The sequence below is a fragment of the Loxodonta africana genome, chromosome 21 (assembly GCF_030014295.1).
Source record: "Loxodonta africana isolate mLoxAfr1 chromosome 21, mLoxAfr1.hap2, whole genome shotgun sequence".
Taxonomy (NCBI): Eukaryota; Metazoa; Chordata; class Mammalia; order Proboscidea; family Elephantidae; genus Loxodonta; species Loxodonta africana.
Window position 1 is genome coordinate 36,916,797 of NC_087362.1, and position 27,998 is coordinate 36,944,794.

General features: G+C 44.1%; 1 protein-coding gene across 1 annotated transcript in view; it reads left to right on the top strand.

Annotated features, from left to right (window-relative positions):
* Positions 1-2,710: 2,710 nt before the first annotated feature.
* Positions 2,711-27,998, top strand: part of LOC100675129 (polycystin-1-like protein 2) — a 45,561-nt gene continuing 20,273 nt past the window's right edge. The window contains exons 1-8 of the mRNA XM_064273747.1: positions 2,711-3,956; positions 6,079-6,243; positions 9,001-9,186; positions 13,376-13,486; positions 19,575-19,722; positions 20,624-20,853; positions 23,496-23,900; positions 26,831-26,908. Of these exons, the coding sequence (XP_064129817.1) occupies positions 3,605-3,956; positions 6,079-6,243; positions 9,001-9,186; positions 13,376-13,486; positions 19,575-19,722; positions 20,624-20,853; positions 23,496-23,900; positions 26,831-26,908 (1,675 nt within the window). The 5' untranslated portion in view covers positions 2,711-3,604. The remainder of the gene's footprint in view (positions 3,957-6,078; positions 6,244-9,000; positions 9,187-13,375; positions 13,487-19,574; positions 19,723-20,623; positions 20,854-23,495; positions 23,901-26,830; positions 26,909-27,998) is intronic.

Sequence of the window (27,998 nt, forward strand, 5' to 3'; positions counted from 1 at the left end):
CTTTCCAGATTTGTATATAATTTGCTTTTTTTTAAATTGTGCTTTAGGCGAAATTTACAGCTCATGTTAATTTCACATTCAAAAATTTATACACATACTGTTTTGTGACATGGGTTGCAGTCCCCACAATGTGACAACATGCTGCCCGTTTTCACCTGGGGTTCCCTGTGTCCATTTGTCCAGTTCCTGTCCCTTCCTTCTTGTCTTGCTTTTGAGCAGGAGTTGCCCTTTTGATTTTGTATATTTGATTGAGCTGAGAAGCATATATGTTATTGTTTGTTTTATAAGCCTGTCTAATCTTTGAAAAGTGGGCTTTGGGAGTGGTTTCAGTTGTGAGTCAGCAGAGTTTCTGGGGGCCATAGTCTCAGGGGTTCCTCCAGTCTCTGTCAAACCAGTTAGTCTGGTCCTTTTTCATGAATTCAAATACTGGTCTACGATTTTCTCCTGTTCTGTCTGGGACTCTCTGTTATCATCCTGTCAGAGAGGCTGGTGGTGGTAGCAGGGCACCATCTAGTTCTTCTGGGCTCAGGCTGGTGGAGGCTCTAGTTCATGTGGTCCTTTAGTCCTTTGGGCTGCTATTTTCCTTACGTCTTTTTTTCTTCTTTGCTATGGACAAGATGGGACCAAAATGTGTATCTTAGACGGCTGCTCGAAAGCTTTTAAGATCCCAGACACTATTCACCAAAGTGGAATGTAGAATGTTTTCCTTATGAACTATGTTATGCCAATTGACCTAGGTGTCCCCAGAGACTATGGTCTCTAGGCCCTCAGCCCCAGCAACTTGGTCCCTCAAGGTGTTCAGATGTGTCTAGGAAACTTCCATGCCTTTGCTTTGGTCAAGTTGTGCTGACTTCCCCCCTATTGTGTGTGGTCTTTACTTTCACCAAAACTGACACTTGTCTACTACCCAGTTAGCGATTTCCCCTCCCCACCTTCCCCACCTTCGTAATCATCAAAGAATGTTTTTTTCTCTGTGTAAACCTTTTCTTGGGTTCTTACAATAGTGGTCTCATATAATATTTGTCCTTTCGTGACTGACCTATTTCACTCAGCATAATGTCCTCCAGATTCATCCATGTTGTGAGATGTTTTGAGGATTCATTTTTGTTCTTTATCATTTCATAGTATTCCATTGAGTGTATGTATCATAATTTGTTTATCCATTCATCTGTTGATGGGCATTTAGGTGGTTTCCATCTTTTTGCTATTGTGAATAGTGCTGCAATGAACATGGGTACATGTATGTCTATTTGTGTGACAGCTCTTATTTGTCTAGGGTATATTCTTAGGAGTGGGGTTGCTGAATCCTATGATATTTCTATTTCTAGTTTTTTAAGGATGCACCATACTGTTTTCCAAAGTGGTTGTACCGTTTTACATTCTTACCAGCAGTGCATAAAACTTCCAATCTCCCTGAAACCTCTTCAACATTTGTTATTTGGTGTTTTTTGGATTGGTGCCAGTATCGTCGGGGTGAGATGGTATCTCATTGTAGTTCTGGTTTGCATTTCTCTAATGGCTAATGATTGCAAACATTTCCTCATGTGTCTGTTAGCCACCTGAATGTCTTCTTTGGTGAAGTGTCTGTTCATATCCTTTGTCCATTTTTTAATTGGATTATTTGCCTTTTTGTTATTGAGGTGTTGAAGTAATTTGTAAATTTTAGAGATTAGGCCTTTGCCAGATAAGTCATAGCAAAAAATTTTTTTCCCATTCTGTAGGCCCTCTTTTACTCTTTTGGTGAAGTCTTTTGATGAGCATATGTTTAATTTTTAGGTGCTCCCGGTTACCTAGTTTCTTTTCTGGTGTTTGTGCATTGTTAGTTATGGTTTTTATACTATTTATGCCATGTTTTAGGGCCCCTAATGTTGTCCCTATTTTTTCTTCTATGATCTTCATCGTTTTAGATTTTTATTTAGGTCTTTGATCTATTTTGAGTTAGTGTTTATGTATGGTATGAGGTATGGCTTTTGTTTCGTTTTTTTACAGATGGACATCCAGTTACGCCAGCAACCTTTGTTAAAGAAACTGTCTTTTCCCCATTTAATGGACTTTGGCCCTTTGTCAAATATTAACTGCTCATAGATCGATGGCTTTATGTCTGGGTTCTCAATTCTGTCTCATTGGTCTTCTTGTCTGTTGTTGTTCCAGTACCAGGCTGTTTCGACTACTGTGGCGGTATATAACTTTTTAATGGGTATGTAGAATGTACCACATTTTGCTAATCACTTCTCTATCAATGGGCATTTAAGCTGTCTCCAATTTTTCCCTCTTATAAAACCCTGCAATGAATAACCTTATACATATGACATTTCACACAGGTATGAATTTATCTGCAGATAAGATTCCTAGCCAGTTTGTTAGTTTGTCATACTGTGGTGGCTTGCGTGTTGCTGTGATGCTGGAAGCTATGCCACTGGTATTTCAAATAGCAGCAGGGTTGGCTATGGTGGACAGGTTTCAGCAGGACTTCCAGAATAATACAGATTAGGAGGAGAGACCTGGTGATCTACTTTGGAACATTAGCCAATGAAAACCTTATGGATCACAACAGAATATTGTCCAGTATACTGCTGGAAAATGAGCCCCCTGAGTTGAAAGACACTATCTATATAAAAGCCACAACAACAGGCTCAAACGAACCAACGATCATGAAGAAGGCGCAGGACTGGGTAATATTTCATTCTGTTATACTTAGGGTTGCCATGGGTTGAAGCCAACTTGACAGCAGCTAACAACAACCAAACTAAAATTCCTAGAGGTTCAATTGCTGCATCATGGGGTTTTTTGCATTTTAATCTTTGACATATATTGTCAAGATGCCTGATGTAGAGGTTATATTGCTTTACACTCTCATCATCCATGGGTGAGAGTTCCTATTTCCCTACATCTTGGGGTATGTTTGGAAATATTGTTAGGGGCCAGACCATACAGAGCATTGTATACAGGTCTGAACTTGATCCACAGACCATGGAAGCCCATTGTTGGGTTTAGGCAGAGGGTGACAATGGTCAGGGTTGATTTTTGAAAGGAAGCTTATTTTCATGATGACATCAAATAAATTTTATATAGGGAGTTTTTATTCTCCAACAGGCATGAGTGATAACGTGGTGAGTCAGAGAGTGATACAAATATCCATTAGGATTTAAGCCATGTTGGGGAGAGAATGTTTATCATTTGAGTACAGCTGCTACTGTAGACAATAGGATTGGACATGGGTCCAACTTGATTTCTTCCCATTCCCGTAATTCTAACTTTCCGGCCATTTTTCTTTTATCACATGCTTCCCACATGCTGATGGCTTCTCATGAAACATTTGGCCCTCAAGGGTAATGATGTAAGATCAGTAGAAAGGGATTTTTATCGGAAGCTAACAGTTGACTGAATGACAAACAGACAGGTGATATAGCAACTTTATCATTCTCTAGAAGACCATCTTGCAAATTAATTAGAGATTTAGAGCACTAAACAAAGAGCTGGGTGAGGCAAAAATACAGACACATTCATGCAGAATCTTTTCTTTGCAAAACCAAAGGTAGCCACCATTAGGTGATGCAAAGAGAGAAGGAAAGACTGATGGTGGGTGATTGTGAAGAAACAGTATATGAGGGACCAGGGAGTATGCTCCACCAAACACTCCAAGAGTGGCTCAAGGATGAGTGCCGTGGCCTTAGTACTCCTGGAACTTGTTCTGGGTTTTAGGGTCACGACTGCTGGGCCAGAGGAGGACAGCTTTTGCTCTAAGAGCCAGGTGGCCTTCAGAGATGCTTGCTATGAATTTGTACAACTTGGACTCACTTTCCGTGGTGCCCAGGGCTGGTGCGAGGGGCAAGGAGGCCATTTGATCTTCATTCGGGATGAAGCCACCCAGCAGTTTCTGCAGAAGCACATCTCCCAGGACAGGGAATGGTGGATCAGGCTTACAGGGAATTTGGAGCCAAATGGAACCACAGAAGGTAGGGACTGGGCTAGCTATGTTGTATGGGAAGCTTGTGGTTGCAGTTCTCACCATCACTTCTCATGCAGAGCTCCACAGAGCAAATTAATCTTCTCAATTCAAGAAAGGAAGTAATTCGGGTACAGTAGCTAGTACATTGGCAAGAGATGTGAAGTAATTTGGGTATAGTACCTAGCGCAGAAGGAGACCTGGTGGCACAACAGTTAACTGCTCAGCTGCTAACCAAAAGGTCAGCTCTGTGGGAGGAAGAACTGGTGATCTGCTCCCATAAAGATTACAGCCTAGAAAACCCTATGGGGCAGTTCTACGCTATCACATGGGGTTGCTATGAGTAGAAAATTGACTCGACAGCTCCTAACAACGACAACCTAACACAGAATCCAGCACATAGCTGATACTCTAGAAATGCCAGTTTCTTTGCATGAGCCTAATAACAGCTAGGACTTCGTCCTAGAATAGTGTGGGACACTATCCTGAGTGCTTTATGTCCCTTATGGTGCTGAATCTTTACAACTGATTAGATAATTACTACCGTTGTCAATGATGAGGAAACTGAGTCTCAGAAAATTATTACTAAGCTGTTTTCAAAGGGCTTCCACATGTTTTTCCGCCACTTGTGATGAGATTAAAGAGGTTAAGCATCTAGCACAGCTCAGTGCACATCAGAGTCTCATTTTAATGGTCTTCCCGAAACTCTTACTTAACCATCACTCTATGACCCCCCCACCCAGCCCAGATACAGTCAGGTGAGTTCTTCTCTATGTACCTGTAGGACCCCGCCCATGCTTCTCTGAGAACACTTTGGGCATGGCTTAATTATCTAAGTGTCTGTCTTTCCCCCAACTATGAGCCCCTCGGGGAAAGGAATGAGGTTCTGGTCGTTTTTATTGCCCTCCTCTGGTCCACAGCAGAGAATAAACAAATGGACATTTTTATTTCATCCTTATCCCAACCCCACAAGGTGGGCATTTGATACTCTTTTATTTTATTTTATTGTGGTAAAATATATATAACAAAAAGTTTATAGAAAAATTTGGGAACTGTTAATGGTAATAGTCCAACAACATGATGAATGTAATTAATGTCACTGAACCGTACATGTGAAGATGATAGAAATGGCCAATGTTTTGTTACCTATATACTTTCTGCAATTTTTAAAAAAAGTTTGCCATTTTAACCATTTTTAAGTGCACAGTTCAGTAACATTACTTATACTCACCATGTTGTACAACCATCACCGATTATTTTTCATCACCCTGAAAAGAAACTCAGTATCTCTTCTGCAATAACTTCCCATTCTCCTCTTCCCCCAGCTACTGGTTCCACTAATAGACTTTGGTCTCTATACATTTGCTTATTTCATATAAGTGAGATCTACAACATTTGTTCTTTTGCATGTGGCTTATTTCACTCAGATAGTGTTTTCAAGGTTCATCCATGTTGTAGCATGCACCAGGACTTCATTTCCCTTTATCACAGAATAATATTCCATTGTATGGATGGACCACATTTTGTTTTTCCATTCATCTGTTGATAGACTCTCGGGTTGTTTCCAGGTATTGTTACTCATGACACCTCTTCAACAGTCATCAGTGTATTTGAAGCTCTGAAGAAGTGCTTCCATTTTATCTCAGCACTCCCTGAAGATATGCGACTAGAAACCCTACTCCTGGGTAGAACACCTTTTACTATCCTGGGGACACTAGCATTCTATGCTCTTTTAGATTATGGTTAGACAGCACTAGAAAGCATCATTTATTTAAGCAAACAACCTTTTATGTGCTCTTCTATTTGGTGTCCCTGTTTTTAGGTTAAGTTCTCATGTTTGAAGACAATGGTTAGGAAATGCCCCTTCCCTCCAGGGAAAAGAGAGACCTCCAACCTCTCAATGTACTTGGAAACCCTGGTGGCATAGTGGTTAAGTGCTATGGCTGCTAACCAAAAGGTTGGCAGTTCAAATCCACCAGGTGCTCCTTGGAAACTCTATGGGTCACCATGAGTCAGAATCCACTTGATGACAACGGATTTACTCAACACTTAGGAGCTGAGCTAAAGGCAAGTTCTGCACAGAGAAGGGGTAAGAAGAAAGTTGTCGAGTCCTGATGTTGTTCCCCTCTCAGGGCCAGAAACTTGGTTGGACACCTCCAATGTGACCTACAGCAACTGGGGTGGAGGGCAGGCTGAGCCTGCCCCCAACACCTGCGGCTACATTGGGAAAGGCCCTTTGTCCGAGTGGGCCACAACAGACAACTGCTCCCAAGTGTTCGCCTTCATCTGTGAGTCTGGTGAGTCACCTGTGTGGGGATCCTCCCTCCCACCTCCCTCTCTTCCTCCCTTCCTGCTGGCCCACCTTCTCCAGCTGGGTCTCTTTCTCTTCTCTTTCTGCCTCCATCTCTCTGACCCTCTCTTTCTCTATCTCCCCCCTTCTCTGTCTCTCTCAATTCTCTCTTGAGGTTTCTTTTCTTCTCACTCTCTCTGTTTCTGTTCCTGGCTCTCTCTCTCTGTATCTGTGTGTGTCTCTCTCCCTGTATCTGTGTGCGTCGCTCTCTCTGTCTCTCTCTCTCTGTCTGCCTGTTTAAGTGCCTGTCTTCTGGGTTTTTCTATGTTACTTCTCTGTCTCTGACTGTCTCTCTGTCTCTTACTCTGTCTTCCTGAGTCCCTGTCTTCCTTTTTCAATGCCTACCTAGCTGTATTTTTCTGTGTCTCTATTTTTCTCTCAGCTTCTAACTTGGTCTCTTTCCATCTCTGCCTCTCCCCCTGTCTCTCTCTCTGCCTGCCTGTCTCTCCCGGTGTGATGCTTGTCTCTCTGTGTCTCCCTCCCACATGCACTCTCTCCAGTGAACTTGCCTGCCTCCCTGCCTCCCTGCCTCCCTGCCTCCCTGCCTCACTGTCTCTGTCTCCCCTCTAGCACAAAGATATCGAGGGGAAAACACTCCCACCTCTACTTAATCCCCCTGTTCCCATGCTTCCTATGCGGGGAGACGGGCACCCACAGTGCTGCTACCTCTCATCCCGTGACTCCTGCCACCCCACCAGCCTGGGTCTCCCCTCCTAAATCTACCCCATGCCAACCTCCCGAGTTCCTGCATGCTCTGTTCCTGTACCCTTTCCAGCAACGCCCACCATGGGCTCCTCCTGCAGGCTCCCCTGAGAGTCCTGACAGGAGCTGCCTGTGGCCCCAGTCTAGGTCCTGCCTGCCATGCAGGCCCTGGTCTCTGAGCTGAGCCACTGCTGTCCAGGCTGCCCCATGGCCCTCTGACACTGCTTCTCTGATGTGCTCAGAGCCTTCAAGTTGGCCTGACAGAAGCTTCTGGGCTTCCTGGACGCAGCCCCCTCCCCAGCTCCTGGCCCCTCTCTGAGTTTTGAACCCTTAAAGGGGCCTCTGCTCAATTCCCCTTTTGCCCAGTTCAAAATAGATGCCACATATGTTTAAATCCCTTTGAAGGCTAACTATGAGAACTTGGAAGCTTCCCAGGAACTGTATGTTATAACTTTCCCTTTCTTCTTGTCACAGCCATCACCTCCCACATCCATCAAGCCTGGCTCTTAGAATCTGTCAGCCTGGGGGTCTTGGAGCCCCTGGCGTAGAGGTAACATTATGAATGGCTACCGTTTATCCTGCAGGAGTTCCATGCTGAGCTAAGCACTGAGGGTGCATTTATTCATCACAACAATAGAAGTAACTCCTATGAGACCCATTTTTAAGTGAAGCTCGAAATGGGGAAGTGCCTTGCCCAGGTCACACATCTGGGAAGTGACAGAGTTGAGGATTGAACCCAGGTTTGCCTGTGGTCAGAGAGAGAGTGGGGCTATGAGCTGAGGGTATGGGCAGCCTCTAGAAGCTGGAAAAGGCAAGGAAATGTATTCTCCCCTCAATCCTCCAGGATGGACAAAGCCCTGCTGACATATCAATTTTAGCCCAGTGAGACCCATATGGACTTCCGGCTCAGCACTGTCAGAGGATAAATCTGTGTAGTTGCAAACCACTAAGCCTGTGGTAATCTGCTACAGCAGCAACAGGAAACTAATTCAGATTTTGGTCTTAACTCCTGCCCTGTGACCTTCTGACCAGGCAGACGGGCCTAAGTTGGAATTCAGCATTTCCCACATTTTGGCTGTTAGCACCTGAGCCAGGTCAGGCCTTACCAACAGATGTGTACTGAGCCATGAGCAAGTGACCCTGCTGACCCCAATACTTTTAACTATAAAATCGGGAGGATAATAATACAGCTAATAGGGTTGAAATTGCTTACTCATTCAACAAATTTTTATTTAGCACCTAGCCAGGCACTGTTTCAAGATAAGGCTCAAGGAAAGCATTCAAAACAGGGGAAATAAAATGGCTACTTTATAATCCTTACTCTACATGTTTGAACTAATTTAATCCTCCAAACAACCCCATGGAGCCCTGGTGGCACAGTGGTTAAGAGCTCAGGCTGCTAACCAAAAAGTTGCCAGTTCGAATCCACCAGCTGCTCCTTAGAAACCCTATAGGACCTGTCCTATAGGGTTGCTATGAGTCAGAATTGACTTGACAGCAACAGTTAACAACCCTATAAGGAGCCCTGGTGGCACAATGGTTTACTGCTTGGCTGCTGGCCAAAAGGTTGGTGGTTCAAATCCATCCAGAGGTTCCTGGGAAGATAAACCTGGCAATCTGCTTCTGAAAGGTCACAGCCTTGAAAACGCTATGGAGCACAGTTCTACTCTGACACACATGGGGTCAGAATTGACTCAAAGGCAACTAATGACAACAGTGATCCTATGAGGTGTGGTATTGATAGTCCATGTTTACAGAGGAGGCACCGAGAAGCTAACTAATTTTCAGAAGGTTACACAACCAGTACAAAGATGGGCTGGATCTGACCCCAGGTAGTCTGGCTCCAGAGAGAAACTCTTGACCACCACCTTGTATTTCTCACCCCCGCTGAGCCGGCCCCTGTAGGGTCCTTGCATCTCACAGCCCTGATCTCCGAGAACCCTCCAGACGTAGCCCATCTGTGGATTGCGCCCTCCTAAGGTGTTGCCTTCCCCTCCCACAGGTGTCGGCCAGAGCCTGGCCTGTGACGGCTTCAATGCCACCATGGACTGTGGCTCAGGGGAGGTAATCCAGATGCAGGATGCCTTCTACGGGTGCCAGGCCCCCCACTACTGTACCCAGGACACTGGGCGCCCCACAGACCTGGAGGAGGAGTGCAGCTGGGTCAGTGTGAAGGACGAGGTGGCAGGTAGGGCCCCAAGCGCTCCGCGTCTCTGGCTATGAGCAGAGGGCAGATTCCAGTATTCTGTGCCCAAGGGTGCCCAGCAAAAGCATCCAGGAGGCTTTAACTATCCTCACGTCTGAGCTTGGGCCTCAAACACATGGGAAAGCTAGCCAGTCTCTGCCCACAGCACCAAGTAGAGAAGCTCCATCGCTGGACATGGAAACTGGTCCTGAGAAATCGGTCCTGGTACATTGGGTGAACATTTTGCTAGAAACATTGCTTTGCTTTTTTAATTTTTTAAATTTTGAAATGTTTTAAACATATAGACAAAAAAATTTTTTTCAGTGAACTCGCATATACCCATTACTCAACTTTTTCAATCGCGATATTATGACATATTGGTTTAAGATTCCCTGATTTAAACAAAATGAATATGGCATTATGGGTACAGCTGAGGGCCTATGTGCCCCTCCCTGGTCCTACTCCTGTCACAAATTCAGTGTTTATTAATCACATGCATTGTGTTCTCTTTTTGCCTTCCATTTATGAATCCCTAAACGCAATGGGTAAGAGCACAGCTGCTAACCAAAAGGTTGGCTGTTTGAATCTACCACCCACCCCTTGGACTGTATGGAGCAGTTCTACTCTATCCTGTAGGGTCTCTGTGAGTCAGAATCAACTCAACAGCAACAGGTTTCAATGGGTTTTAAACATTATCTAAGGAAGTCTGGTGGCACAGTTGTTAAGTGTTCAGCTGCTAACCGAAAGGTCGGTGGTTCGAACCCACCAGCCTCTCCGTGAGACAAAGATGTGGTTTTCTGCTTCCATAAAGATTTGCTGTTATGTTGTTAAGTGCCATCAAGTTGGTTCCAACTCATAGCAACCCTATATACAACAGAACAAAACACTTTCAAGTCCTGAACCATTCTCACAATTGTTGCTATGTTTGAGCCCTTTGTTGCAGCCACTGTGTCAATCCATCTCATTGAGGGTCTTCCTCTTTTTTGCTGACCCTCTACTAAGCATGATGTCCTTCTCCAGGGACTGGTCCCCTCTAATAACATGTCCAAAGTACGTAAGACAAAGTCTCGCCATCCTCACCAACGGCATAATTTAAGGACATAAAGATTTACAACCTTGAAAACATTACAGGGCAGTTCTACTCTTTCCTATACGGTCGTTGTGAGTCGATTCCAACTCATAGCGGCAGTGGATTTGGTTGTTTTGAAACATTATATAGCATTGTTTTGTAAGGTTTAATGTTTATATAAACGATATTGTATGTGTCATTCTGTGATTTGCTTTTTTCTATTTTGTTTTGGTTTTTGCTCAACATCTTGATTTTGAGACGTAGCATTCATCTTGACACATCAGTTTAGTTTATTCTTTTCATCCGTAATGTGCCTGCTCTCCTGTTTCGGAACCTATGGGTTGTTTCTTAATCTTTGCTCTCGTAAACTACGTTGAAACAAACATTCTTGGTGATATCTCTGGTTCATGTGGAAGAGTTTCTTGAGGACTTGGTTTTTCTGAATCAGATTAAATCTGATTCTGAGCAGCACTTGCCAGGGTGACAAGGAATTCATCGTCCTTGTCACAGGGGCCCCCTGTGCCCTCCCAGAAGGTGTGAAGGCCCCAGAGACTCCCAGCATCTGGAACATTAGGGAAGCCCTCACCTCTCTGCTGCTGTGGGCACTGTCCAGCTGCAGGGTCCTGCAAAGGTAGGCAGTCTGCTGCTTCTGGCTAAGGTGGCCACATGCCTATAAGCAGTTCCCCCTGGGGCTCAGCCTTTGCCCAAAGGCCCTGCCAAGATTCCAGGAGGGATGCCCATGACTGGTAGACCCTGCAGCTGGCCTCTCTCCCCATCTTGGGGACATACCCCTCCTTTCCCCACCAAAGGCCTTTGGATGATGGTGTTCTCACTCCCCTTGGAGTAGGAAAGGCTGGAATCAGCTAGCTGTTTCTGTCTATGTCTCCTTCTTGCTCCAGCATTCCCAATGCTATGGCTCCTCCAAGGAGGAAGGGCCTGAACTTCAGAGGCTGATGGAGGTGCCTCTCTCACCAGGGCACTGATGGGGTGGGTGGGCGGGGGAGGGAGGAGGCTGTTACCTTAAAGGCTCAGCTGCAAGTTTCCAAATCATTGCAGCCAAGCTCCAGAGACCACTGCTAACGGGAGCCCCATACCCATTCTAAAAGGGTCAGAGGAGAGCTGTGCAGAGCCCTAGGGGTGTTCATCCATATCTAAGTGCCACGATCACTCATTTATTCAATTAGATGGTCAATAAACATTTATTGACTGCCAGCATTGTGCCATGCACTATCCTGGCTCTGTGGATACAGAGATGAATAAAGCACAGCCTGTTTTTCAAAGCGCTCACAGCCTAATGGGGAGATGGATATGTACACAGGCAATTACCTAACCTCGTGCTAAGTGCTACAACAGAGGGGAGCAAAAGGTACTATTTATCTACTCATGCAAAAATGCTTATTGAGTTCCTACTATTGTGCCAGGTACTTTTCTGTGTGCTGGGGATATCACACTGAACAAATAAAACTCCACGCTCTCTTAGAGATTATAGTCTAGTGCCATGGCTGCATATACCAAAAAAAAAAAAAAACAAAAACCAGGAGTAGTTAATTCAGATTGAAAGGTGTATCAGTCAAGGTCCCATCAAGAAAAGAGAAATCATCCTAGATCTTTCAACAGAGGGAATTTAATGCAGGGAACTGGTATATCACATAATGGAGGTGCTAAGAAGCCTCACAGGGGGTGATGATGGAGCCCTGAGATTAGCAGCAACAGAAAGCTGTTACTAACCCTAGGGATTGTAGGGATGACAGGAGGAGGTAGTCTTACCAAAAGTAGAAGTCAGGACCATCAAGAAGGTGCTAAAAAAAAAAAAAAGAATAAGAAGGTACCAAAACCATGGTGGAGTCTGTCCTGTTGGAGCTAGGACCATGGAGGAAGAACCTGCCCAGAAAGAGCTGGAGCCGCAGAAGAGCCTCAGTGAGAGAGAGGACAAGAAGTACCTTCTTACCTCTTCCTGCCCATTGTAGGCAGAATTATGGCCTCTAAGAAGAAGATTCTATACCCTAATCCTGGGGCCTTTGGATCTAATGAGATACCATGACCATGAATATGCTACCTTACATGCCTAACGGGACTTTGCAGATGTAATTGGGTGGGTTTTTAATCTGTTGATCTTAAAGTACAGAGATTTTTGTGGATTATCCAGGTAGGTATAATCTAATCACATAAGCCCTTAAAAGCAAAGCAGTTCCTCTGGCTAGAAGCAGAAAAATGATGAGGGAAAAAAGAAGAAAGTAAGATAGGTTCCAGGTATGAGATGGATTTGATGCACTGTTGTTGGTCTGAGATGTAGGGACCATGTACAATGACTAGAGAGAGGCCTTTAGGAGGAAAGGGTGCCCCCTGGCTGATGACCAGCAAGGAAGGAGAACCTCAGTCCCAAGGAACTGAATTCTGCCAATAACAAGAATATGATTAGAAGCAGAAGGAGACCCTACAGAAAGGAAGACAGCCCTGCTGATGCCTTGATTTCAACCTTATGATACCCTGAGAAGAGCCCAGGCAAGCCTACCCAGACTTGTGACCTACACGACTGTGAGATAATAACTTTGTGTTGCATTAAGCCACCAAGTTTGTGGTAACTTGATAAAACAGAAAGAGGAAACTAATGCACTGCCCTCTAGTCTTCCATCCAGTGCCTCCCACTGGCCAAACCTACTTGCCCAATCCTGCTTCCTCTCTGCCACTTCTCAGAGTATAGGTTTCTATTTCAAGCCAGGCCATCTGACTAGATGCTACTTGATCAGTGGTTCTCAAAGTGGGGTCCCAGACCAGCACCATCAACATCACCTGGGAGCTTATTAGAAATACAAGTTCTCAGGCTGTACTCCATACCTTCTGAATCAGAGAGGGGCCCGGCAAGCTGTGTTTTCACAAGCCCTCCAGGGGATTCTGGGGCACCCTGAAGTTTCTGGAGCACTATGCTAAACCATTAGCTACATGCAGGCAGGAATTATTCTTCTAGTTCAGGGCCTGGCTTTGAGGACACACCAATAGATACTTGTTGGGTGGCTGTGGTAAACGGATGGCTGGGAGGTCATTCAGCTGTTAAGCTCTGTCTGAAACAGACTCCCCTTTTGTCTTTCACCTCGCTCCCACTTCTTGGATGTGGGTACCTCCCAGGGCAGTGCCAGGGGCTGCAGGCATGCCAGGTGGCAGCAGACAGAACCTACTTTGGAGACCTTTGCCCTACTCTGGGCAGCTACTTGTGGGTGCAGTACCAGTGCCTGGAAGGTGAGTCCCCATCTTGCTTGGCTGTGGGGTTTCCATTTCTGTTTTGCAGCAGGAAGAGCCTCCCTCCTGGAGGCAGCTACCACCCATGCAGACCCATCAGCTGTACACTAAGAGACTTCCTTACCCAAAGGAGCTGCCCTGGAGCCGGATCGCCTCACCTTGTGGAGCCTCTTGGGGTAAACCATTCCAGGCTCCTGTTGCAAATGTTCTTTAGCAGAAACAAGCCATTAAGCCAGGAGTCAGAAAAAGGTTTTTATGTGTGTCAGGACCCTTCAAATTAAATCTTAAGGGCAACACAATAACTATAACAGACAAAAAGAAGGCTGCCTGATTGAAAGGAGTCAAAATGTCCCTCTCTCCCACATCCCACACACACTCAACTACCACCCTTCCCATAAACACACAGGGACTTTTTAAAAATATCGAAATCTACGAAAATAACCCATGCTATCACAATTTAGGAGCCCTGGTGCCACAATGGTTAAGTGCTAGGCTGCTAACTGAAAGGTTGGCAGTTTGAACCTACCAGCCACAAAAGAAAAGACCTGGCGATCTGCTCCCACAAAGATTACAGCCTAGGAAACCCTGTAGGGTAGTTCTACTCTGTCCTTCCTTCAGGGTCGCTATGAGTCAGAATCAACTCAATGATACACAACAACGACAATCACAATTTACAAAAGCTTTATAAATTAAGAAGGAAAAGTCCTTCTCTTCAATTCTACAATCCCATTCCCCATAAGGAAACCACTGTTAACTGTTGTTCTAGGGTAAAAACACCACAAAGTTTAGTAAAGTAAAAAAGAAAAGTTTTATTCAGCATGTATTCAGAGGCAAAAGTGTGAAATCAGACAAGCCTGCTGCCAGAGCCATGTCTGCCCAAATCCAAAGAAATTATAGAATAGACAAAAGTGGGAAACGGACAAGCATGCTGCCACAGCCATGTCTGCCCGAGTCCAAGGAAATTTACAGTCATCAGTATATACTAAAATTACTAATGGGCAAAATCATTGAAAGCTTCACCTTTCCACAGATTGGCTAGAAACTGTGATCTTACATTTTAAATTGTCTTTCTTAACAATCACTGGTACAGGTTTCAGTAAGACAGTCAGGAGTCTTCCTTGGTCCAAAAAAATTTCTTTTCACTAAATACTGATAGAAAAAAGATAAGAATGGAAACTCCTGTGTTGTTTTATGATTTGTTTATGTGAAAGTTTCCCTAAAAGGTATTTTCCAATATTGTCCTAGCTATTGTCTTTATACCTCTGGGCCCAGTCAATGTGTCTTTGTGAGTCCTTGTGAGTCCAGCTGGGTCACATTTTAGGACAGGGAGTAAAGGCTCCAATATTATCTCCTGAATCACTCTTTAAAATATATTCTTCCCTGCTGTTTTTTAACATTTACATACACATGGCTATCTGTATGCATTAATGTTGTTGTTGTTAGGTGCCATCGAGTCGGTTCTGGCTCATAGCGACACTATGCAAAACGGAATGAAACACTGCCCGGTCCTGTGCCATCCTCACAACTGTTGCTATGTTTGGCCCAACTGTTGCAGCCACTGTGTCAACCCATCTCATTGAGGACCTTCCTTGTTTTCACTGACCCTCTACTTTACCAAGCATGATGTCCTTCTCCAGTAACTGATCCCTTCTGACACCATGTCCAAAGTATATGAGAAGCAGCCTCGCCATCCTTGCTTCCAAGGAGCATTCTGGTTGTACTTCTTCCAAAACAGATTTGTTTGTTCTTTTGGCAGTCCATGTATGTTCAATATTCTTCACCAACACCACAATTCAAAGGCATCAATTCTTCTTCGGGTTTCCTTATTCGTTGTCCAGCTTTTGCATGCATATGAGGCAATTGAAACCACCATGGCTTGGGTCAGGCACACCTTAGTCCTCAAGGTGACATCTTTGCTTTTTAACACTTTAAAGAGTTCTTTTGCAGCTGATTTGCCCAATGCAATGAGTCTTTTGATTTCCTGACTGCTGCTTCCATGAGTGTTGAAACCCTTGACAATGAAAATGAAACCCTTGACAACCTCAATCTTTTCTCTGTTTATCATGATGTTGCTTATTGGTCCAGTTGTGAGGATTTTTGTTTTCTTTATGTTGAGGTGTAATCTATATTGAAAGCTGTGGTCTTTGGTCTTCATTAGTAAGTGCTTCAAGTCCTCTTCACTTTCAGCAGCAAAGTTGTGTCATATGCATAACGCAGGTTTTTAGTGAGTCTTCCTCCAATCCTGATGCCCCTTCTTCTTCATATAGTCCAGCTTCTCAGATTATTTGCTCAGCATATAGACTGAATAAACCCACTCCCGTCGAGTCGATTCTGACTCATAGCGACGTATAAGGACAGAGTAGAACTGCCCCATAGAGTTTCCAAGGAGCGCCTGGTGGATTTGAACTGCCGACCTCTTGGTTAGCAGTCATAGCACTTAACCACTATGCCACCAGGGTTTCCATAGACTAAATAGGTATGGTGAAAGGATATAACCCTGACGTATACCTTTCCTGACTTTAAACCATGCAGTATCCCCTTGTTCTGTTCCAACGACTGCTTTTTGATCTATGTACAGGCTCCTTATGAGCACAATTAAGTGTTCCGGAATTCTCATTCTCTGCAATGTTATCCATAATTTGGTATGATCCTCACAGTCGAATGCCTTAGCATAGTCAATAAAACACAGGTAAACATCTTTCTCGTATTCCGTGCTTTCAGCCAGGATCCATCTGACATCAGCAATGTTATCCCTGGTTCTATGTCTTCTTCTAAATCTGGCTTGAACTTCTGGCAGTTCCCTGTCGATATACTGCTACAGCCGCTTTTCAATGATCTTCAGCAAAATTTTGCTGGCATGTGATATTAATGATATTGTTTGATAATTTCCGCATTCTGTCGGATCACCTTTCTTGGGAATAGGCACAAATACGGATCTCTTCCAGCCGGTTAGCCAGGTAACTGTCTTTAAATTTTCTTGGCATAGACAAATGAGCACTTCCAGCCCTGCATCTGTTTGTTGAAATGTCTCAATTGATATTTCGTCAATTCCCAGAGCCTTGTTTTTCGCCAATGCCTTCAGTGCAGCTTGGACTTCATCCTTCAGTACCATCAGTTATTACTGATCATATGTTAACTCCTGAAATGGTTGAACATCAACTAATTCTTTTTGGTATAATGACTCTGTGTATTCCTTCCATGTTCTTTTGATGCTTCCTACGTCATTTAATGTTTTCCTTGTAGAATTCTTCAGTATTGCAATTCGAGGCTTGAATTTTTTCTTCAGTTCTTTCAGCTTGAGAAATGCTAAGCGTGTTCTTTCCTTTTGGTTTTCTATCTCCAGCTCTTTGCACATGTCATCATAATACTTTACTTTGTTTTCTCCTGCTGCCCTTTGAAATCTTTTCAGCTCTTTTACTTCATCATTTTTTCTTTTTGCTTTAGCTACTTGACGTTCAAGAGTAAGTTTCAGAGTCAAGTTTCTGACAACCATTTAGGTCTTTTCTCTCTCTTGTCTTTTTAATGACCTGTTGCTTTCTTCATGCATGATATCCCCGGCATCATTCCACACCTCATCTGGTCTTCAGTCATTAGTGTTCAATGCGTCGAATCTATTCTTGAGATGGTCTCTATATTCAGGTGGGATATACTCGAGGTTGTACTTTGGCTCTTGTGGACATGTTCTAATTTTCTTCAGTTTCAACTGGAACTTGCATATGAGAATAGATGGTCTGATCTGCAGTCTGCCCCTAGCCTTGTTCTGACCGGTGATATTGGGCTTTTCCATCATCTCTTTCCACAGATGTAGTTGATTTGATTCCTGTATATTACATCTCGCGAGGTCCACATATTTGTATACATGTATAAATATACTTTTATAAAAACATAATCATGTTAAACATATTGGTCTACAACTTAATTTTTTCACTTAATAATATATACTGGGCATAGTTTCCAAGCCACTATCCTATTCTTTTCATGACTGCAGAGTTTTCCATCGTAAGATTATGCTGAAATTTAACCAGTTCCCCTATTGATGGACACTGAGGTTGCTTCCAGTTTTTTGTTGTTACATGTCAGGCTGCAGTGTTCCTTCTTGTGCATATGCCTTTATATATCTTTGGTATTATTTTTGGAGGACAGTTTCCCAGTATTAGGAATGCTGAATCATAGAGGATGTGCATTTTTAATGTTAATAGATATTGTTAGATTTCCCTCCAGAATGGTTGAGTCAATTTACACTCCTAAGGGCTGTGTATAACAACGTTTCCCCTAAGGGTGTGAAATCACAACCTTAGTCATTGTCAGACAAATGGATGGGTCCAAACCGTTCCTTCTACTGAGGATAGGAGCAATAGGGCAAGCAGTTCGGAAAAGAAAAGATGAGTCAGGGAATGTTGGGGTCCTCAGGGGCCATGCGGGGGGAAGAGCTCTTGAGTGCAGAGGGAGAGAGGAACATACAAAGGGGAAGGCTGCATCACTTTCTGGGAAGAGTGGACCACGTGTTTTGGCAGCAATTTCCATTTGGCAGTTTTGTTAATGGACATTAAATTTTACAAAATCTTGAGCTTCAAAAACTGGCATGGAGGATGGGGTAAAGGAAGAAGAACTCCCTGGGGCTTCCCGGAGCCCTGGGCTCGTTTATGCAGCTCACTCCTTTCTTTTCTGAGCACAAATGAGAAGAGAAAGGATATAAGAAGCTGAAAGGGTACCCATGTCCTCTGGAGAGCTGCCAGCCATAGTGGTGCCATCACTACACAGAAACATAGCTTAGGGCAAGGGGTTCATTACGTCTAGCAACCACATGAACCAGAATTTCTATCCTAACCCTGCTTTCAAATATGTTGCCCCACTGTGAATCAGGATGCCCCAATTTCTGATTCCCGAAGGGAAGGGCTTTCTCCAGCTCCAGCAACTGTGCACAAGAGGATCTAGGTGCATCCTGAACAAGCTCTGGTAGTTATGCTCACTCCAGCTCCACAACCAGGACATGACAGATTTCATATTAGCTCAAGGAAGTCCATTCTTCTTGTATTCAGTTTCTAGCATCCTTTCCCTTCTCATTCGTGCTGAGAAAAGGAAAGACTGAGCTATATAAATGAGCACAGGGCTCTGTGAAGCCCCAGGAAGTTCTTCTTCCTTTATCCCATCCTCCATGCCAGCTTTTGAAGCTCAAGATTTTGTAAAATTTAACATGCATTAAAAGGCCACTTCAGCCAAGATGAGTTTCTGAAAGTTGCTTTGCCTTTTGTCTTTTTAAACCAGGGCTTCAAACCAATTTGTTCTGGTTCAAAACCCCTGCTGAGAATTTGCATTTCCAAACCTGATATACTTAAACAGATCCTACAGTTTAACAAGATCCTCAGGTGATTCATACTTATAATAAATTTTGAGAACTACTGTTCTACTAGTGGTTCTCAGAGTTGGTCCCTATTCAGCAGCATTAGCATCGCCTGGGAACTTGTTAGAAATGCAAATTCTCAGCAGGGGTTCAAACCAGAACAGCCAGTTTGAAGCCCTGTTTTAAACATTATAGAGTACATTTGGACAATCAATAGGATTCTGGCTAAATAAAGGTACGTTAAAAAAATAATAATAATTTTTTTTTAATGAAGCTGCTATAAAGAATGAGGCAGGTCTATATGTCTTCATATAGAACAATCTCCAAGATACACTAAGCAAAAAAAATGCAAGGTGTAGAGTAGCAACTATAGGGTGTACCATTTGTGTAAACCAAAAAGTACATACGTGCTTGTGTACATGTGCATTTTTCTGGAAGGTGACAAAGGAAACTGGTAACTCTGGGGAGCAGAAGTGAAGGGGTCGAGGAGTAGGAGTAGAGGAGACACATTTTTCCTTTCACTCTATATTCTTTTATACATTTTGAATTCTGTACCTTGCTCATATTTTGCCTACTGATGAAAAATAAAATTCAGAAGAAATTTCAAAAGTAAAAAAAAAAAAATTCTAAACTTCAAAAGCCCTACATAAAAATAAAAGACGTGTGGCTAGAAGAGAGTAGTTTTTAAACAGAAACACGCAACTTTGCTTTGCAATGACAAATGGCATGCTGTGTTTTGACCTGCAGGCCTCCAGCTGACAGTGTCCAACGAGAGTTTCATCTTTAAGAACATCACCATCTCCCTGACATGGCTCCTCTCTCCCTTCATTGGAAATCTGTCCTGTATAATTAGTATGGGAGATGGACACACTTTTGATCCTTACTACCCCCCCAGGTAAAAGGAATCTCTGACCTTTGATTCAGGTCGTATCAGTGAGTTTTTGATGCATAACAAACAACCCCAAAACTTAGTCATTTAAAACAGCATTTATTATTTCTCGTAGTTTTTGCACTGGCACATGGTTCTTCTTGTCTGGGCCAACTCAGCTAGGGCTAGATGGTCTAGGAAGGCCTCACTCACATGTCCAGTGGTTAGCGGGGTGTCAGCTAGAGTCATATGTCTCTTATGACCCAACAGGCTAGCCTGGGCTTATTCACATCGTGGTGGAAGGGTTCCTAGCAGCAAGTGAGACCAAGCCCAATGTGCAAGCACTTTTCCAATCTCTGCTTGTGTCACACTTTCTAAATGGCCCAATTAACCAAAGCAAGTTCCATGGCCAATCCAGGCCAGATTAAAGAGGTGGAGAAACAGACTCCACCTGTTGATGGGAGGGATGGCAGAACCACACTGAGGGGATCTGTGTGAGGCAGAGAGAGACTCAATTACAGAAAAGGCACATGGAGCCAGATATTTGAGTGATTCTGACTCAGGGCAACCCTATGTGTTACAGAGTAGAACTGCTCCATAGCGTTTTCTTGGCCAGGCCTTTTCTTCCACAGTACTGCTGAGTGGGTTTGAACCACAAACCTTTAGGTTAGCAGTCAAGTGCAACTCATTTGTGCCATCCAAAGGACCTTATCCCTACCACTTCTCATCTCCTCCCAGACATCTCAATAGAACATCCTGTAACACCAACAATGTAGGTTGGTCATGTAGCATCTTTTTTTTTTTTCCATCTTTTTATCTTTGGAAAAGCAAGGAAGGTGTGAGGTGCATGAGAGCATGCATGCGTGTGTGTGAATGTGTATGTTGGTGTGTAGCCAACACTGGTAATGTTTCTGACTGTTGCCGGCAGTTTGTCCAGCAATGTGATCTACCAGTTCACATCTCCTGGGGAATTCACAGTGTTTGCTGAGTGCACAACCAGCGAATGGCATGTGACAGCTCAGAAGCAAGTGACAATCCCAGACAAGATGGAGAGGCTCAGTGTGACTGGGTGTTCCAGCCTGTCCAAGTCAGAGAACAGCCATCTCTGTCACACTGTCTTTGGGGACCCTCTCTGGATTCAGGTGGAGCTCGATGGAGGTGAGTCTGCAGAAATGGTCAAGTAAAAAGAAAACAAACCCGTTGCCATTGAGTTGGTTCCAACTCATAGTGACACAATAGTACAGAGTAGAACTGCCCCATAGGGTTTCCAAGGAGCCGCTGGTGGATTCAAACTGCTGACCTTTTGGTTAGCAGGTGAGCACTTAACCACTGTGCCACCAGGGCACCCTGTAAAATCCTTCTTAATTTCCTCCAAATCCATCCAACTCCTACCAGTTGCTATTGAGCTGACTCTGACTCATGGCGGCCCCACGTTAGTCCCCATTTAACTCCTAGGCTTCTATAAATAATAACAACAATTGCTATCATTTATTGAATTACTTTGTAGCTTTAATTTATTCATTCATTTAGCACCTAAAGTGTTCCAGGCACTTCTAAGTGCTTTACCTGTACTAGATTACTCTGTCCTCACAACCACCCTATGAGATACGTACTATTATCTCTATTTTACAGATGAAGAAATAGAGGCACAGAAAGATGAAGAAATTTGCCCAAAGGCACAAGGTTAGTGAGCTAGTAAGAGCTCCCAGCCTTCCAATGGCCCTTCTTTGCATGCCCATGTTCCCTTCATAAAAATTGTCATCAAAGTCAAAGCCACTTTCATTTGGGGGGGAATCTGAATAGGATGAAGTGGCACTGGGAGTACTACCAGCTGGGCATGAGACCATCTCAACACAGCCAACACTGACCAGCTTGGCACAATTATGTTGACCCAAGTCAGGGCTGATATTCAGCTGTACACACTGGTACAGCCATAACAGCAGTTATGGCTGGCATCCATTCTGATTCATCACAGTGTCTTTTCTGATTGGCCACAGAGACCATTCTGATTGGTTATCATGTCCACTTTGATTAGTCAAGACGTCCACTGATTGGTCAAGCTGTTCATTCTGGTGGTCATGGCATCCATTCTGATTGGTCACAGTATCTATTCTGATTGGTCATGGCATCTATTTTGGTTGGCATAGTATCTATTCTGATTGGTTATGGCATCCATTTGATTGGTCACTGTGTCCATTCTGATTGGGCACAGTGTCTATTCTGATTAGCATCCATTCTGATTGGTCACAATGTTCATTCTACTTCATCAGAGAATCCATTCTGATTGGCTGGTGCCCACACAGTTTCAGTTGTTAAATACTTAAATATCACTTCTGCTCTCAGTAGAGAATCTCATGCTACAACTCACTGCCACTCAGAACAGCATCTTTCATCAAAGCACAGGCCTGGAGGGAGGTCTGTTGATATAAACTGTGCAACACAAAGCTGTGGAAATGAGGACTCGTCTCAGTTTGACGTCACATACCACGTGGGGTCTCACTCATAGCCTTATTCATAGTTACTCATAGTAACTTAATGGAGCTATAAAGGGGCTTTCACACAGCGCTCATGGGAATACCTTCTGTTCTTGTGGGCTTGTTGGCTGAAGATGGATGATATGGGCACCTGGAGAAACTTAAAGTAATCATTTATTTATTCATTCTACAAATATAATTTGGTGCCTACTCTTTGTCAGGTGCTAGGGAATCAGCAATAAACATGAAAATCAAGGTTCTTGCTGTCATGGGGATAACATCATCATCATTATCACCCAAACAAGAAATACAATAGCTTGGTTTCTATTGGAAAGAATCCTAATTTGTTGGTTTAAATCTGATTTTAAGAGTCAACCACAATATTCAGCGTCCAGCTAGGACAACCAGCCCCAAACTATAAGGGAGTACCCATTTCAATGAGAACAGGCTGAGTCCTCACTTTGAGCAGGGTTTCAGGGAGTCACCAGTGGAGTTAGAAGGAAATGGGTTCACCTATCCTGCTTAAAACAAGACTTGAGGCTAATTCTCATGCATGAAAATCAACCCTTAACTATCCACTATTGCTCCATTCTTCTCAAACTTTTATGTGTCTACAAATCACCAAGGGATCTGGTTAAAATGAAGATTCTGAATCAATATGTCTAGGTTGGATCCCAAGATTCTGCATGTCCAACAAGCTCCAGGTGATACCTATGCTGTTGGTCCAAGGACCAGGTTTTGAGTCACAAGGCTTTAAGGCTTGACTTCAAGTGATAGACCCAAATTGCTCCCTCCTTTCTCCTCCCTGCTGCTCCATTGCATAGTCTTTGTTTAGCTTGCTCATTTGTGACATCCTGATTCCTTCAAGCCTTCCCAACATTTACCAACTTCAGAAATATACTTCACATTGCAGGAAGGAGGCAGTTGAGAGGTACATGAGTCCACACCCACAAGAGATGCTCCCTTTTTAGACTTCCTCCCCCCAAGGATGCCCCTGTCAATAAAACATTCTAATTTCTTAGTTAAATTTTTAAGTATATGGGTAACACATGTGTAGTATAAACAAATTGGAATATGCAGATGAACCGAAAGGACACATAAATAAAAGCCACCAATTAATACAATACTCAGAAAAATAATCACTGTTAATATTTGGGGGTGCATCCTTACACATATCTATATCCATATCCATATCTATATACATAATTGACTTCAAAGCTTGAATCTGAACTATCACACTATAATCAACTGACTGTTGATTGGTTGATGGTATGACAGTGATGACTTCTGGTTAACAACATTCTGAAATTTTGCTTACCTACCTAGGAAGAGGGGTGACTTACACTGTGCTGTCAGGTAACATAACCCTGACAGAGTACACCACCCTGAGGGGCCCACTTCCCTACAATCTGACCCTGGACAGAGAAGCCCAACAGGTGATGGGCCCAGGGATGCACCACCTGGAGATCCGAGCCATCAGCAACACCACCACCTCTGCGCTCTCTGGCAACATCACCGTCCACTTTATGGAGCCACTGTCAGGGCTGCAGGCCTCCTGGGCTTCTGACCATTTGGAACTTGGAGAGGACCTACTGATCAACATTTCAGTGGCTCATGGCACCCCTGAGGAGCTGACCTTTGAGGTGACAGGACTCAATGCAAACTTTTCCCAGGAAGAAGAGAGCTTTGGGGAATCATTCGGGATTTACCATGTGGCAGTTCCTGCTGAAGGTACTTGGGGTTGGTGGCTCCCCTTCCAAATCTTTCTCCACTTCCCTTTCTGATTTGGTGCCCAGGGTCTTGTCAGTAGTTTTTTGGCATGTCTTGGACACAAACATGATTCATAGCATCCAGCCTGGGTCACAACATAAGGAAGGGGTCTAGATATTATCTGCCCTCATGGAGCTTACAGTTAATCTTACAATCTTATACAATTGTGACAGGGGTTCTCAACCTGAGCACTATTGAGATTTTGGATCCATGGATCATGGTGGGGGGCCATCCTGTGCATTGTAGGATGTAGGCAGCATCCCTGGCATCTACCCACTAGATGCTGATAGCAACTCTGCCACCAGTCTTGACAACCCAAAATGTTCTCAGACATTGCCAAAAGCCCCCTGGGGGCAAAATTGCCTCAGGTTGAGAACCACTGGAAGAAAACAGACACATTCAGATTCCTTCCATCATTTCGAGAGGACAGCATGGTTTGGAAGGCTGCAATCCATGCCTTGGGGGAAGAGACAGGTAAAAACTGAAGGGTAGGAGAACTAGGGATGGAGAGGAGGAAGGGCCATACTGCTAGAATAGAGAACAGAGATAGAATGGATAGACTGGCTGGCACTAGCCAGGGAAAAAGGCCAGTGCAGACACTGTCATTAAATCTGGAGGCAATGTTGCATCTTGAGGACTAGGTGGAGAGGTCAGCAGGCAGGAATGTGATGGAGGTTCCAGAGTCTCCAACCCACTCACAACCCTGCCCACAATTCCCGCCTGGATCTCTGAGGTATATAAGAGGGTAATACTGTGCAGGTGTGAGGTTACCATGCCCTCAACAATGGATGTGGCAAAGAGAAGGCAGAAGGCATAACACATTTGAGAAGAAAAACATTGGAGCTTTGCCAGGGACCAAGGGTCCAGCTTGACACAGGAAGAATCTATAAAATTTACTCAGTGGGGAAGTTTTTCCTTGCAAATAGATCAAATCTTCACATGCCCTGTGACTTTTTTTGCTCACTTTTAGATGACAGACAGTTTTTTCCTCCTCCCCCAAGACCAACAGATTGGGACTACTCCAGGGATAAAGGAGGTGGGGAAGGAGGAAAGGGAGAAATAGGACAGGAACATTCTCACTTGGTGGTACTGGCGCAGTCCTAGCTGGCTTTGCTCTCTGGGTGCTGCAGAGGTTTGAAGCTGCCTCTTGTAGGAGCTTCTGTAGGCTCTTGAGGCCTCCTGCTGGGCCCCTTAGGCCACAGCTCCTGGGATGTCAGTGATGCCTCTCCTTCAGTGAATTCTTCTAGGTCACCCCCACAAACTCTGCTGGAGTCTTTTCATTCTCCCTACCTGTCCCCAAGGCCCACATCTTGTCCACAGAACACTCTTACCCACTCCTTGGGCTGCTTCCATTGGACTTTAGTTTTCTGTCCTGCCTTTCATAGATACCTCCTTCAAGGGCTTTGAGTAAGGAACTTGTCCATGGGGTCCCTCAACCTCAAAGAACACATACCACGCTTTCCAAGTATCCCCACTGAAGACCCTCTCTCTAGGCTTGAGAAGAGAAGGTAGCACTCACTACCCCGTCCCCATGAGGAGACAAGTGGTGGTAGGATATGCATGTATTAGCATCCCTCTCCAAATAAATCTTCTTACAAATCCTTCTCTTCCCTCTCTACTCTCAACCATTTTTATATTCTTAAAGTACAAGAGGGAGTTCAAGATTCATGGAACTGGTTCTTAGATACATAGTTGTAAGAAATATCCCTGGTAATCTATCTTATACTTATGCTGGTATCTAACAGGCATTTATCTTGATGCCTCAGTCAAAATGTCAAATATTAACAACCTGCTATAATATGCTTAGCAGTTAGCTGTGGTGAGCAGTTGTTCATGCTTTCAACAACTACTTACTGAGTGCTAACCACTGTTCTTGGAATGCGTGTGTGTGTGTGTAGGAGGGGCAGTTATCTTAGGCATCTAGTGCTGCTATAGCAGAAATATCACAAGTGTATGGCTTTAACAAAGAGAACTTTATTCTCTCACAGTCTAGTAGGCTACAAGTCCAAATTCAGGGTGTCAGCACCACAGGAAGGCCTCCTCTGTCAACTCTGGAGGAAGGCTTATGTCATCAATCTTCCCTTGGTCTAGGAGCTTCTCTGTGCAGGAACCTCAGGTCCAAAGGACTGCTCTGCTCCTGGCCCTGCTTTCTTGGTGGTATGAGGTCCCCCAGTCTGTCTGCTTTTTTCTCTCTTTTATATCTCAAAAGAGATTGGCTTAAGACACTATGTAATCTTGTAGATTTCATCAGTATAATTGCCACTAATCCATCTCATTCATCATAGTGGTAGGATTTACAACACATAGGGAAATCACATCAGATGACAAAATGGTAGACAGTCATACAATACTGGGAATCCATGCCAAGTTGACAAATATTTTTGGGGGACACAATTCAATCCATTACAGTAGTTAAATAGCCACAGAGGTGGAAGGTTCTGAGGGTAGAAGATGTAAGCCAAGCTCTAGGGTTGGTGGAGTCCAAGGAAGGATGTGGATGTAATCCAAGTGCAGACTGGATTAACCATGCACACCCTGACATCTTCAGTATCTTCTTGCTAGTCAAGGGGGTGACAACAATGTCACTGGCATCCTTGATCCTTCTGTGGTTGGGGGAGCAGCCTATTCTGGAGTCTGCCGTTCTTTCTCTTCTTCCTCCTCCTCCCTTCTTGTTCCCCCGTGATCCTCTGTGTCTGGTGGGAGTTTTAGAAACTGGGTCTTTCTTTAGAACTACCCAGGACCCTTCCACACAGGTGGTGACTTCAGCGCAAGTCATGATCTAAGATCATGGACTGGATAAACACAACCAGGGTGGGGGAGAGGGTTGTCTCAGTGCAAGTTAAACAATTAACTACACAATGCCCATAACTCTCCAACTTCTTGCATTGCAGGCACCTTCCTGGTCACCGTGATGGTGAGGAATGCCTTCTCCAACTTGAGTTTGGTAATCGGAAGCATCACTGTCTCAGGCAAGTAGTTTCTGTAAGGGGTGTGAAACCTGTTATCAGGAATCATGGGCATTGCACTCACTTGGAATCTAGTGAGGGACACCTTGAAGCAAGGCTCTGAATACATAAATTGTTCGCAGATATCAAGAAGTCTGTGGTTACTCCAAAGAGGCAATAATGTATGCAGTAAAACATTCAACCATTGACACAGAATCCTAAAGTATTAGAATTTGTATTAATTAAGATGCTTTACACTGCAAGTAACATAAAGTCCAAGCTACGTGGCTTTATGTTCAGGGCTTTATTATCTCACATAATAAGAAGTTAAGAGGTGATTAGTGCCAGGGTTGGTTCAGTGGTTCAGTGACACCTGTGAGGACCCAGGCTCAGTCTTTCTGTTCTGCCTTCCTTGGAGCTTTGGCTTTGTCCTTAGGCTTGTCTGTCGTGGAATCAAGATGGCTGTTGCAGTTCCAGACATTGTATGTCAACCCAACATCATCCAAAAACAGAAGGAGGGTATTTCTCCTGTGTACCTCTTTTTATCATGGAAGAAATCTTTCCCACTAGCCCCAAGCAGTCTTTTCCCCAGATGCCATGGGCCAGGATAGGGCCATGCGCTACAGCTGCAAAGGATGCTAAGAAAGCAGGTATTTAGCATTTTCAGGTTCTGTGGAAAAAGGTATGCTCTGGTAGCCAAGAGGAAAGGTGATATAATGACTGTTGGGTAGGCAGCTGTCAGTAGCTGTCCCAGAGCTTAAAGATCACCTTGAATATGTTAGCCAGGACTCTTCGAGTAGCAAGGGACAAAAATGCAGTTCAGGCTAAAAGGAAAATTTATCAGCTCTGAAAATGAAAAGTCCTGGGGTAGATCTGGCTTTCAGCATAGCTGGATCTAGTACCTCAAATAATGTCTTCAGAAATCTACCTCCCTCCCTTTCTTCTTCCAAAGAGGTATCAAGATGGTCCCAGACTTAGATCCTTAACCTCAGAGGAGAAAGAGCATCTCTTTTGTGGTATTTCTAGAAGCAGTCCTGGGCTGTCTCTCACGGGTCCACACTTGGCTCACGTCTTCCCCTGGACCAGCCACTGAGGCCAGGTGAAAATGGTTCTC